This window comes from Gadus macrocephalus, chromosome 3, assembly GCF_031168955.1.
Source record: "Gadus macrocephalus chromosome 3, ASM3116895v1".
Taxonomy (NCBI): domain Eukaryota; kingdom Metazoa; phylum Chordata; class Actinopteri; order Gadiformes; family Gadidae; genus Gadus; species Gadus macrocephalus.
In genome coordinates this window covers 23,949,580-23,963,224 of record NC_082384.1, presented here as the reverse complement: position 1 = coordinate 23,963,224, position 13,645 = coordinate 23,949,580, and the positions used below count along the sequence as shown (strand labels likewise).

The window sequence follows — 13,645 nt, the reverse complement described above, 5'->3', positions numbered from 1 at the left end:
AACTTTACATGGTCTGCAGGCTATTAAGGATCCTTAGTTAATATTCCTGATTCAAATTACAATTTGATCGTTTAAGTTAACCCGACAACTAGCTGGGATGAGGTCTCGATTGGCCGCTTTGGATTGAAAGATCACAAAATAATAGCTTTATCACTATTAATGCTAAATAAAAGTAGAGGATGGGACGCAAAACAAACACGCAACTTTTATTACTCCGCAGACTTTGCCCGATACTAAAACCAATGAAGGGCCAACTAAGAAGGGCTGCTCCGGCAGACCACCACTGGTGACCTCTCACGTTTCTCCTTTTTTGTTTTTCTGTTGCTCATCGTCTCAAGGACAACCCCCTTCTCGTCTATTTGTATTCTCCGACTCGCCTGCAGGCCCCACGTCTCTAGATGGAGGCACCTGTTTCCCTTCCCAGATTACGTAATGTTTGGTAAGTGACCGTGTCCCGCCGCCAGGTGGCGACAGCAACAGACGGGAATGCTCTGTTGTGACGTCACCGGAGAGGTGACTACCGCGCTGACGTCAGCGGCCGTGGTGCAGAGTTGGGGAGACGCTCGTTTCAATGTGCTGACGAGTCGACCCCCACCCCCCCAGTCACGAGTGACACGAAGCACAGGTAGAACCGTGAATACCGGATATTGGATGTTTCATGGCTTTGATGTGATTATTGGCTGATGTTTTAATAGGCTGTACATTTGGAAACTCCAGATTCCCATTCCCAGATCGTGTGTGTGCGTGTGCGTGTGCGTGTGCGTGTGTATGTGTGTGTGTGTGTGTGTGTGTGTGTGTTTAGAGGAGGATGTCATACATGTGAAATAAATGAGTGGACATGACACATGCATGTAATGCACATGCCATCAAAATAAGCATGACTATTCAGAAGATGCGTTTTATTTGTGATTTGTGTACTGTCATTACAAGCAACAAGAAATAGACATAGATTAATACCTCGAAGTTCTGACAATACTGTGGCGAACTTTTGAATAACAGCGCCATCTGCTGTACAAACATGGCAATGTATTTTGAATTGAACTGAAGGTCAAATAGATGGATTGTGGATGATGTCTTACATAATATGTCTTTCAACATGAACAATTGTTCATTCATTAACTCAGTTCACAAGAATACTTTTTTATTATATTTGTATTTCATCAACACCAAGTATTCAATTAATATCTTAACATTTAACATCTTAACAGTGAAAACATTGTGTGTTGAGGCAAATTCTTTAAGAGGTGTCCAACAGAAAGCCAAACCATTCCCAAAGCCAACAAACAAAACTACATTCTGAGTGAGGGCCCCAAGTTAACTAATTTGGGGCCCTCACTGGGCTTTCTGAGACGATCAGATGATCAGTGAGCGAGAGAGGGCAAAGATGGGGGTAATGGGGATGCAGCTCTTAACTTATTGGTCATCAGTGAGTTCATTTCAACACAGATTTGCGTAGTTATGTTCGGTTCCAGGGTTTTCACTTGCTAACGATTTCCTCATCAACGTCTTCGGTGCGAGATACCACCTTACCATCCACAATCTCCTCGATCACCATCTTGACTCTTTTGGTCACGATTGGCGTACCTGCAGAGGAAGACAAAATGGCAGCTGTTAGTTAACCTGTCAATCAGTCAGAGTTGTAACGCCGTTGAGATGCTTGTTAGCTACTTAACTGAACTTAAACTTTCACGTCAATCTTTGTGCTTTCTTTGTTAGTGTGTAGGGTTTAAATCTGTAAAACAAGTGTTGGATCAAACTTACGTTTTGTGACCGTCGTGACAACGGCTGTCGTGCTGGAAGACAGAACAAAAATTGCTCAATTTACATTTACATTCAGGGCATTAGGCAGACGCTTATATCCAAAGCGACTTACAATAAGTACATATGTGTGAACTCTGAACAAGTGAGTCTTGACTCACGTCATTTCTCCATCCAGGAGCCTCCTGTACTCGGCGATCTCCATCTCCAGGCGGGTCTTGATGTCCAGCAGCATCTGGTACTCCTGTCCCTGCCTCTCGATGTCCGTCTTCACCTGGCCGAGCTCAGACTCCAGGTTGTTCACCATGGCCTGCAGCTGGCACAGCTGCTGGCTGTAGCGGCCCTCTGTCTCCCCCAGCTGGTTCTCCATAGCAGATTTCTGCCATGGGCGTGTTCCAGATGGAGGGGAGGTTAGACTGAGGTGCACCTCCGAGCCAGCACTGACTCTTTTCTCTCCTGACGTACCTCCCTTTCAATTGCTGAGAGGAAAGGTACCGGTGCCGTCTACATAATATGTGTATTTTGATTTAGTGCCCTTCTTGTCTTAAAGCAGAAGCTACTCAAGGCAAACAAAAAGAGGAACCGAAACAAGACTCGACGAATCACAACGGTCAAAGAGAAACCACAGGCTGCGTGGCTCAGAGAGAGATGCTCTCCTTAACCCTCGAGGCATTAGGGCTTGGCTTTGTGTAGCCCTTACTCTTTAGACCCGAGATGGAACGGCTTTAGGGCACTGAACAAACACGATGACGGTTGTATGCGTCTGTGGAAACAAAACATGTGCGCCGGCTGTGCGGAATGTGTTGGGATTCATGGGGGTGTGTCGGATTGCGTGGGGGTGCCTTCGGTCGTTTCGGGGGTGCCTGAGGTGCGTGGGGGTGCGTTGGGGTGCTCGAGGGTGTTTAGGGGTGTGTTGGGTTTCCTGGGGGGGGGTACGTGCGGGTACGTACCAGGCTGAGTTGGGACTGCAGCTCTATCTGCAGCGACTGCAGGGTCCTCTTGAGTTCGGTGATCTGACTGCGGGAGGAGTTGAGGGTGTCCTCGCTGGACACCACCACTTTGTTCAGCTCGTCGAACTGGGTACAAAAAAAAAAAAGACAGGGCGACGCGGTCGAGGTTTAAACTCTGTCACGTCAAACACTGGCATCGTCACGTTGTGTCGTTGACAACGGCGCAGAAGCGGAGAGTGGGTATATGGTTGACTGGTTGCTGGGCGATTGGCGGCGGCGGTGGCTGGCCGGCCTCCCTCACCTTGCCCTTGTACCAGGACTCCATGTCCTTGCGGTTCTTGTCCGTGATGCCCTCGTACTGGGTCCGGAGATCGTCCATGACAAGGCTCAGGTCCTGTCTGGGGCCGGGGTCCACCTCCACATTCACCGAGCCCGCGCTCAACTGACAGCGGACCGCAGCGAGCTCCTACGAAAGGGGGGTTTAAAAGGTCATAGGTCAGTCGACGAACGCCAAGGGTCACCTGCACAGATGCTTCACTTTTACTTTTAGAGCATTTAGCAGACACTTTTATCCAAAGCGACTTACAATAAGCAAATTTGTCAGAAGAAGGAGAAACACTATATGTCTGTCGGAACAGTAAGGATGTTCATAGAACCAAGTGCCAAGCACTAACAATCGCTACGTTAACCGCTATCCCGTATACGTATTACAAGTACTATTTTTAAGTGCCAGAAAGTACAACATACTGTAAGTGCGTGCATTAAGTGCCAAGACGTGTACAACACACAATAAGTGCGTATGATAGTTAGTGAGAAGACAGGACAAGACACAAAGAGGACGAACAGGGCTGCTTATTTGCATCGTTAACTTGTGCAAATGAGGACGGTGCCTGAAGGGGTGAGTTCAGGTCGGCCGTTCAGGCGGTTAACAGTGTGGTCAAAGTTGGTCCGCAAAAGCAGGAAGAGATGGGAAGATATGTAAACTCGACACGAGGAAGGACATGGTGATAAGGTAGGCCTGTTTGTCCAGATCCGGTTTGTATGAATAGGGTTGTGTTACCGAAGGACTGCATGTTGTAGTGTAGGATTTCAAATACGTTGGGCGAATTTTTAGCAGCCATTGTCCGGTAATCACACAGCCGTTGTAAATACCTACTCTGTGGGCATGCCCCACGAAATGCGGATAGGTGCGATTAAGTGAGGTGTGCATTGTTTATTGTGCGAAATCCGGTTGAACAGCAGTTTAAGCACGCATTCATAATTTAATGTTTGTCTTTAGAGACACATGACTTGGCCAATCTCTTATGCACTCATCTCAGAGTGAAGGAAGGATCACTCGTGTGCACAATGCAAATCGTTTCCTAGTTGAAATCTGTCACCTGGGAGCAGGTGAGATCCACTAATGGTTTGTTCAACGTTCACGAGATCACTTAAATACTGTTAGACTCATAGCATAATTGCCTAAGTCATATTTTAAGGTTCTACTTTTATTGGGAGTAAAAAATGCGGAAGTAAAATAGCTGACTTGGGCGGATAGTGATTATGGAATGTTAAAAAGCACTCTGATTGGCTTAGGATACAGCCAATCAGCAGCGTTAGGAGAGTAGAGTTAGGCTAGACATCACAATTTTGCCAAAATGAAACTCAGGCTATTACGCGACGAGGCTGCCGATTTGTATCCCGTTGCATCCTCAGAAAGGCATCGAGAGACAGAAAACGGTTTGTTATGGTGAACCGGTCTGTTCCTCACCTCCTCGTGGTTCTTCTTCAGGTAGAGGAGCTCCTCCTTCAGCCCCTCGATCTGCATCTCCAGGTCGCTGGAGGTCATGGTCAGCTCGTCCCGGACTCTCCTCAGCCCCAGGATGTCCGTCTCCACAGACTGCCTCATGAGGAGCTCGTTGTCGTACCTGTAGAGGAGGGAATGGTTTAGTTCCTTTCCATACAAGGGTTAGGGTTAGGGTTAGGGTTAGGCTATTTAATCACTTAGGGTATTTAATCACTGTACCTGTGATTAAGGCCTATACAAATTAATTGAATTCAATTGAATTCAATTAATTTGTATAGCCCTTAATCACAGGTACAGTGATTAAACTCAATTCAAGGGTTTGGATTAGGGTTAGGGTATTAAATCACTGTACCTGTGATTAAGGGCTATACAAATTAATTTAATTCAATTAATTTGTATAGCCCTTAATCACAGGTACAGTAAAAAAAAATCGGTGAGGATGCCCTCTGGTCAACCATTAGGAGAAAGGTGTGGCCGGATGAGTGTGTGCTTCTACCCCCAACAACAAACACACCACTGAACAACAAAGACACGTTGGAACACAACAGGAACCAGTTCCGCCGGTTTCCTCTCGCTCTGTTGACCGCACACACAACCAGGACACGGGGCCAGAGCGAAGTGAAAGACCTGAATTATGTGATGTGTGATGTAATATCTTCAAGCGAACATGATCTTTGTCGAGGGTTCTTGATGATTTTAAGTGCTTTACAAGAACCACTGATGCATTTGTTTTTCGTTTTCTCACACTTTAACACTTTCCGAGTGACTCACTTCAGTTTGAAGTCGTCGGCGGCCAACCTGGCGTTGTCGATCTGTAGGAGGATTCTGGCATTGTCCATGTTGGCAACGTTGATCTGAAACAAAAATGTAAATTAAAATGTGATATGGCTGGGTTTCATTGTATCAAGTTCTTTAATACTACGGGTCATTTTATTCAGCATTTGCAATCCAAAACCTGATCATAGCTTTTATTTGTAAAACTTTCAACGAATTAATAAAAAAAGATATATAATAATAAATGACACATTCATTTATTATTGTGAATCCATATATTTTAACATATATTTTTGGTTTTATACTAAGTTCTATTGCATTTAAATGTTTCGCTGTCTGTTTAATGGATGGAGAGCAGGGGAGTAGGGGGGGCACTAACCTTTCGACGGAGGTCATCAAGGATCATCTCGTACTTGCTGTAGTCCCGCACCTGCGGCGTCTTCATCTCGTACCACTCGCGGATCTGCCGCTCCAGCTGCGCGTTGGCGCTCTCCAATGAGACCACCTTCTGCAGGTAGGTGGCCAGGCGCTCGTTGAGGTTCTGCATCGTGGCCTTGCCGTTGACCGAGTGTCCCGTGCCGTTGTCCCCGAGCCCGTTGGCCAGGTCGAACCCACTGCTGTTGTTCGACGCGTACGACACCTTGACGCTTCCCTTCCCGGCCCCGCCATAGACGCTGGCTGCCCGGGAGCTCCGGTACCCCCCGGAGTATAGGGACGTCCCCGTGCGTCCGGAGCGGATATTCATCACTACAGGCAGGTGTTGGTAGGCTGATCGACAGGTGATGTCACTGTTAAAGTGGTAGACGACAGGTGCGGTTGGTGTTGGGAGACACGTTGATGGAGCTGTTGTACGCGAAGGATTTTATACCCATGGAGGTGGGAGCGGCCAGGTTGGAGAAAGTCGTTATCAGGTGACGTATGGAGGGAGATGCCGATCGCTATCAAGGGTGTGTCCTGTCTGCAGGGCGGGGTGGATCACACCGGGGGCTGACTCGACACGCCCGGCGGCTGGATGAGGGAGCGTGTCGGTGTCTCCGGAAGAGAATCGGACAGGTAGAACCAGCCTAATACTAATACTAATACTACTTCAAACCTCCAGACCGGCAAAGGTGAAGAAGTTCAAGTTAACGATGGCTTTGCACGCATGTGACACATTTATTTATGTCCCAGGATTCTGCACTAAAATCATAATTTCCCCCCAGGCTTTTTACACTGCTTGGATATTTAGTCACATTTAGCCTGTACTTTTAAAGAGACGTCGTTATTATCAATTACTGGTATAATTCCATAACCATTAATGACCATGATTAATGTTCAAATCCAACCAACACATAATAGAAAGTAGTCGACTCTCTTTTAAGAGATCTATTTATATATGTTCTTCCCCTTGTTGGTCCAACTGCTTTTATACCTGCATTCACTCGTGTGTGACTAGGATGCTCCATGAATGGAGTCCCATGCATTGGGCAGTGTTTGTTCCCTCACCTCGCCACTAGAGGGACGCAGCGTCTTCCCCACAAGGCGAGTATACTCATCGCTTTATTAATTGATATCTTTAAAGTCACAACTCAAAGATAAGCATAGGATAGACTACAAGAGGGGTAACATGCAAGAAAGTACAAGCATTGTCTAAAGTTTTGAACCACTATTATGTAATCCTCCGATATGGGTGATGGGTGATGGTTTCTGAGTTTGGGGACCAAAACAGAAATGACTCATTGCCACCCCTTGGTTTGAGGCTGAGGCACAGACAATGGACCTTGATGTGGAAACCTGTATTGTTATGATGTCAATATCATTAGGACTGGAGCAGTGAAGCTGGTTCAAAGCCTGCAGCCGTATTCTTAGCCTTGTCACGCCGTCTGGCTGAGCGATGACAATGGTGAGTTGCAGTCATGTTGCAGTGATCCAGACCTGAAAAGATCACAGTCTTTATAATGCGTTTAAAATGTAATAATAAACATTATTAGTGGCTAATATTGAACTTTGAGGAAGTTCTTCCAGTAAAGGAACAAGGACTGAACCAGCTCATTCATTGTTGTGTTTTTAAACTGGGAGTACACACTAAGATAACTCCTTCTTTAGGCCGGTTTGTTGGTTAAAGTTAATTTTTTTGTGTGTGTTCAAGTGAGTTATATCTGGGGGTCAAACGCAGAAACCAGGTCTGTTTGTTGTTGCCTTAGAAAGTTTCCATGGACGGAGGTGTCAAGGATTGTCATTCCACATCAACCATTCTATTGTTTAGACTTTTCAGGGTAATCATTCAGGGTTTGTGGCAGTTTACAATCCAGTGGCTTCCAATGTATACCAATACATACAGTATGTACATGTTTGGTGCCAAACAATTGCCAATTAATTAAAGGTAATCTCAATAAACCAGTCAAATTAACCTGCTGATTGGCTTTGGGTTACCAGTATCCTGCTCACCTTTTAACAGCGGTTAAAATGATCGTGGTTACTTCAAGGACATAGTTTCATTTCCACAGGGCGGTTTGGGATCGGCGCAAAGTTTTTTTCCATGAATGTTTTCTTTCTCAGTTCCTCATACCAGAGAATTGAGTAAAAACATATCTGATCTTCAAAGGTTTTCCCAGTCGCCTAAAGCAAACGTTCACCCTGTAGGTGTTTTTGAACCCTTTCGTTTTTTAATACTTTATTTCCTTATAGAAGAATACGATCAGCCAAAGATTTTGGAAAAGACATTGACAACATATTTCAATCTTTAGTATTCAGCGCAAATATGGTGATAGAAACATTAAATAAAGATTCATAAAAATTGGTGCACAAATGTACGTTAAATTTTTCCCATAAATAAAGCTACATTTTAACCAACTATGAGACATTAACAGCTCTACATCATCCACTCCTGTGATATTGGTTGCGGTTAAGACATTCATTCGCACATTCATTCAACCTTCGTTCTTATTTCTTATTTTTATTTTATTTTCCAGTGTGAGAAACTTTCTGTGGGTCATCTATGAACTTAGGGTTAGTTTCGATTTTCCCTAAATGTCCATGAAGCAATAATTATTTAATTATAACCAGAAATAAGGGTGTCCTTTATTCCGTATCGGATCCTTCCAGATTTGGCGCATTGCGTTTTAGTAGCTTCCCTAAAAGTGTAGTAAAACACATCACAAAATCCACATCACTGCGCCCGGATACAGTAAGGGGAACACACTATATTCTATGTTATATTCTATTCTATATTCTATACCAGGGGTCACCAACACGGTGCTCGCGGGCACCAGGGCGCCCCCAAGGACCATGTGAGGGGCCCGCAGGCCTGTTCTAAAAAAATAGCACAACTCATTCTTGAACAACTCTTTCCCACCTTTTTGTCATTGTTGATAATTATTGTGAAAAATCATTAGCATGATCAGTGTCTTCACATAGATGAGTATCATTAATCATTAATAATAATCTATAACTAAAGGCAAACTGAGCACATTTTTTATTTCATAAGAGTGTATCAAACTGGGTGCCCTTGAAGTAGCTCTCTGGTTCAAAAAAGTTGGTGACCCCTGTTCTATACTATGATCTATTCTTTATTCTATACCATATTCTATTCTCACAACGTAATCCAGCCATAACTAATAATAATACATTGGCAATAATCCACATAGTCAACGTGGGATTTTGATGATTTGGTTAACTCAGAGGTGCTATTGAAATGCTAGCCTGTGTTATATTCTTTCATGACAAGATAATTAGGATACATCCCATTATTTATCATCCATGGAGTCTATAATAAAAAGTGATACAACATGTTCATCTATTGAATCATTCGCAGCGCCTCAGCGTCTATGAGACCAATAATTATGAAAATGTGTATCATTGTGTTGTCAGCGTGTGTTCAGCATTTTACATACCCAGTACACCAAACCGTGCATTGTCAACCCTAGCTTGGATCTCTGGTGGCCCCTCCTTTAATGTAAAACGGATTGAGGTCGCCCCAACTTGTTTGACATTTTCAGTGTTTGCCCATCCTTATTCCGGAGAAGTTTTGCATGTGACACTCCGAGGGTAATTGTTTTCTTAAAAGAAACCATCTGTTGGCAAACCCGGGAGGTGCTCTGCAAGCTCGTCTACTGTCAAAACAGATTAGAAGGGGATCATGAGTTTGTTCCTGTCTCACACATCTTTCTCTGCGTTGAACAGTTTCCTTGTAAAAAAAATATACATCCTTCTATGATTACTTGTATGCTTTAATGGCTCCAGGCGATTCTGCATGCCCATACGGCCTTATGGATGTATTTGAACCACAAAACAGAACATTTAATTTAAGGAGATATAGCTTCAAAAAGGAAGCGGCAAACGCCGGTTAGGCCGACTTTACCTGATGCTCAGCTCCAACCAATGCAAACCAAAATTATGTGAAACATTAAAAATATTTATGGAGCACCCAAACCTAATGCAAAGCTTTTGTTGTGCTCAGCCATTCTGATCTCCGGACATTCTTGTCGGAGATCATCTGTCTCGGTCCATTTCCTTCTTCAGAAACCTTTACCCCAATCAAAGAGCTGTTATTAACTCTGTCAACGGCTAACTTTAAATATCGGGCGGCCAACTCCCTTTAATCACCTTGCAATTTAGACGGCTCACATCTCAAACTTTCGGTGGCTGTGCAATTTAAAGAATGCCTTGTATGTCTGATAGGTTGTCTGTAGAACCAGTTCATTTGGATTGCACAGGGTTCTGAGGATAGGTGTACCCATTGTCACAACTTAATCATTTAGTCTGGCTTCTCAGACGTCTACCGCATCTCCTCTGACTCAGTGGCTCAAACATTTTACCTTACTTTTTAAATTAAATATTTTGTCTTCCAAGGGAACTGACGTCTGATATGAAACCAAGTCTTCTGTGCCTGCGCTAGGGAAGTTCAGGTGTGGAGTAGTCATAGTGGTAGGTATGGATTGAGTGGAGTTAGTGGAGTCGTATGAAATTTGCTGCATCTGATATCTAGTCTTGCTGATGCTGCACAATTGTGATGCTGCATGTTCAATCAAGAGATGGTAACAATGTGGTTACAACGGTTAGCTCGTTATCGGATGCTTACATGTATAAGGGTGCACTCACACTAGGCCATCTGGCCGTGGCCGTGGCCGTTTTCACACCTAACCGTGCTCAAATCTGCCAGTGTGAGTGTGGCCAGTCTGGCCAGGCTGGGCCAATTTGGCCACTTGGGAGAGGTGTGCTGCTACGGCACGGACCGCTACGGTACAGATGCTAGTGAGCCGACACGCGCACACGCACGGCTACGCAACCTGAGCTGGATGACGTATAGTCCATGCGACGACCACGGACATAATAAAGGCGACGAGCCTTCTTTCCCATTAAACGGTAAACATATATCCAAATAAGTAACAGACTCAGCAAAGTGCGAACTGTGTTCTCTGTGTTGTTGTCCATTGTTGTTAGAACTCTATTAGACTTTATTATGGTCCATGCAGCGGACGCTTAGTGATGACGTATTACTTACGACGTGATGACGTATGGACAAGAGCCTACCGTGGCCAGGCCACAGTTGCGACGGCCACGGCCAGATGGCCTAGTGTGAGTGCAGGCCAGAGAGCAATGGGGCCATTTGAGCACGGTTAGGTGTGAAAATGGCCAACGGCCACGGCCAGATGGCCTAGTGTGAGTGCACCCTAAAAGTTCTATTATCGATGAGCTTAGCTGCAGAGTTACGTTACCTTGAACTGCAGAGCAAACGTAAATCACAAATGTGCTTAGTCTCCAGAGTCTCAACCTTCAATTCACAAGCAAGTCTTGAGTCTTAACCTTCAATTCACAAGCAAGTCTCAAGTCTTAACCTTCAAGTCTCAAGTCTTAACCTTCAAGTCTCAAATCTTAACCTTCAAGTCTCAAGTCTTAACCTTCAAGTCTCTCTCACTTCCGTTCACCATTTGGTTTGAAATGGATTTGGACTACAACACCTCAAATACAAAGGTGTTTATAGTGTCAACCATTGAAGGATAATGGAGCAGAACTCTGTAGGCCCAATAAGTGTGTACTGCCATCCAATAACCACCGTAACAGCTGCTTTGGAGACAATCATGTGAGCAACGTTCAAAGAGATCCTCCCAATCTGACTAGGAGGAAAGCGGTGTCATGGGGTCACGAACAAGAGGACTCCACCGGTCCTGTTTATAGCTAATCATTTTAAACAACTCTGGCAGCCATCCAAAACAAAATGACAGTTTCTCAAAAGCGGTTAAAACTGTCAGGACAATGGTCCAGAAGTCGAATTGACCTGTCTCCTGTTCCTCCATCATATTGACGACCTACCAGTCGCGGCCTGTCTGTCTTCTTCAGTAAAAACCCCCATGCTGAGTCACCAGTCATAACACTCCCTGTGTGCCAGTTTCGTGCAACCGCGGGTTACCGTTTGGAACCCATGGGAGTGCACTGGAGTGCTCGGGCTCGGAACTGGCTTAGCCACATTCTTATTGAGTTTCAGACCGCCGGAGTCGGTTCCATCTGATCCAGGTGTGAGGACCTCGGCTGCAATCGCCCAGACCTCCAATGTTTTTAACAGGATTAGCTCAGGATGGTGTCCCGGACTGACTGCGTCCTCAGCGACCCTGGGCCGAATGCACACCACGCTGCTGAGCTGGCATGGACAACTGTGTGGCAATACGTTTCCTGGCAGACCTTGCTGGTTGTCTTTTCGTTATCTGCTTTGTAGTGTTGGCACGCACGGTTGGAAATGACATTTATATTGTTGTTGAATGTCCCTATTTCAGCGTTTACCTGTTCTTTGTCGTCCACACACAGATATGCATACAGAAATACAACCGGGCTTTTTGACATAAATACACCAATTAACAATACTGACAAAGTGTACATTTGTCAGTTAAACTGCATTTTGTCCGTCAACTACCGTAAAATACTTCCCTGATGATCTGCTGTCTGTCTGGGTTAAAAACGTGTCGCTGATGTGTAATGGTGTTTTGTAATTCTATTGAAGGGCAAGATTAGTTGTGTGTGTAACAATAATCCCCAGGTCAGTGTCTGAATGTGGTTTGGTGTGGGTGTGCGGAACAAATAGGAGGTCATCCGACAATGTAATCCCCAGCCGAATATATATTTTCGTCATTTACTATCTGTCTGTAAGTCTAGGCCAGTGGTTCCGGACCTTTGACCTGAGGTGAACCACTGAACTGTCATCAAGAACTCTGCGTACCACCTCATATGCAAACGGTGAAAGGTAGATAAATACACATGCAGTGGTTGAGCAAAGAGTGGCTTCGCCCCCTTTACACACAACTAACACAACTCCATGGATGCAAAAAGGCCATGGCCAGTGGAAACAGGAGAAAGAAAGGTCAGCAACGTGACTTATGTGTTCATTAGATTGAAGATGTTTGAATGTACAATGCATTACTATATTTGAAATAATAACAAGCCACGATGCTATATTAACCGAGCAATATTACGAAATAAATATTTATTTCAATAATCAGTTTATAGGTTTAAGTTTAGTTTTTTTCAAATAATGTTATTGTGTCGATGTCAACAATATAATCTCATGTCATACCTGCAGTTCCTTCGAGAACCCCTAGTTGTACACATTCCACAGGTTGAAAAACAATGGTTGAGACAAACCCATGAGAAGAAAAATAAATAGTCAGAACCTGTTTGCCAAACGGTCTAATGGTTAGTTTATATTTTCGGTGCCACCCTTAAAGAATCTTATCTAACAAGGTATCGAATGGAATAACATCAGCATATGACAGTCACTGTGGTCTGGGCCTGTGCCATACCGTCTGTGAGAGAGATTTAATGATAACAGCCTTGTTATGCACGCATGTCAAAGTTTCCAGGATGGAGCTTCTGAGGTGGCTGTGGTATACGCTACTCTCTGTGGTGTAGTAATGTCACTCATCATTTGTGTTAACATCCAGTGAAAGCAAAGCACAAGAATCGCAAATAGTGAATGGGCTGCATTTCTTTGGCGCTCTCCAGACCTGTTTCCACTCAAATCGCTTTTACAATTATTGCCTCACATTCATCCCTTCATACACACACAGTTAGTGTGAGGTCCCTTGCTAAGGGACAGCTTCCGCAAAAGACTTGCGGCTGACTTGTTCAGAGTTCACCTGGACACTGCAACCAACTCTTCTCTCCCCTTACTCTCTTAAAATCACCCCTCTGACTCACTTATTTTATGTTTGTACATCCTGGTTTGTACATCCTCAGTTAATGTACACACCTATTGTATGACCTGGCACTTAAGAATAGTATTTAGCATCATGTAGCATCTTATACTAGCTATCTTTTTTGTGTATGGGGAATGGGTTAACCTAGCGATTGCTAGTGCTTCACTGCTTGGCACGTGTTTCTTTGAACATCCTTACTGTACCGACCCTAA

The 13,645-nt window shown here is 44.4% G+C and overlaps 1 protein-coding gene and 1 long non-coding RNA gene across 2 annotated transcripts; one reads left to right on the top strand and one right to left on the bottom strand.

The window, feature by feature from the left end:
- The first annotated feature begins 621 nt into the window (after positions 1–621).
- On the top strand, positions 622–1,575 carry LOC132454688 (uncharacterized). Its single transcript, XR_009524977.1, has 2 exons — positions 622–1,222; positions 1,374–1,575. It is a non-coding gene; the product is annotated as an uncharacterized LOC132454688 (long non-coding RNA).
- On the bottom strand, positions 883–6,274 carry LOC132454678 (keratin, type I cytoskeletal 13-like). Its single transcript, XM_060048192.1, has 8 exons — positions 5,648–6,274; positions 5,266–5,348; positions 4,459–4,615; positions 3,010–3,174; positions 2,709–2,834; positions 1,920–2,137; positions 1,762–1,793; positions 883–1,584 (listed from the first exon to the last, which is right to left on the bottom strand). The coding sequence occupies exons 1-8, from the start codon at positions 6,011–6,013 to the stop codon at positions 1,478–1,480; spliced, it is 1,254 nt and encodes a 417-aa protein (XP_059904175.1). The 5' UTR covers positions 6,014–6,274; the 3' UTR covers positions 883–1,477.
- Between the last annotated feature and the right edge of the window lie 7,371 nt (positions 6,275–13,645).

Excerpts from the sequence above, each read along its gene's own strand:
- LOC132454678 (XM_060048192.1), bottom strand. The coding sequence starts at position 6,013 with ATGAATATCCGCTCCGGACGCACGGGGACGTCCCTATACTCCGGGGGG. Across the intron at positions 5,349-5,647 it reads TTGATGACCTCCGTCGAAAG|ATCAACGTTGCCAACATGGA; the intron begins GTTAGTGCCCCC and ends TTTTTGTTTCAG. Across the intron at positions 2,835-3,009 it reads AGTCCTGGTACAAGGGCAAG|TTCGACGAGCTGAACAAAGT; the intron begins GTGAGGGAGGCC and ends TTTTGTACCCAG.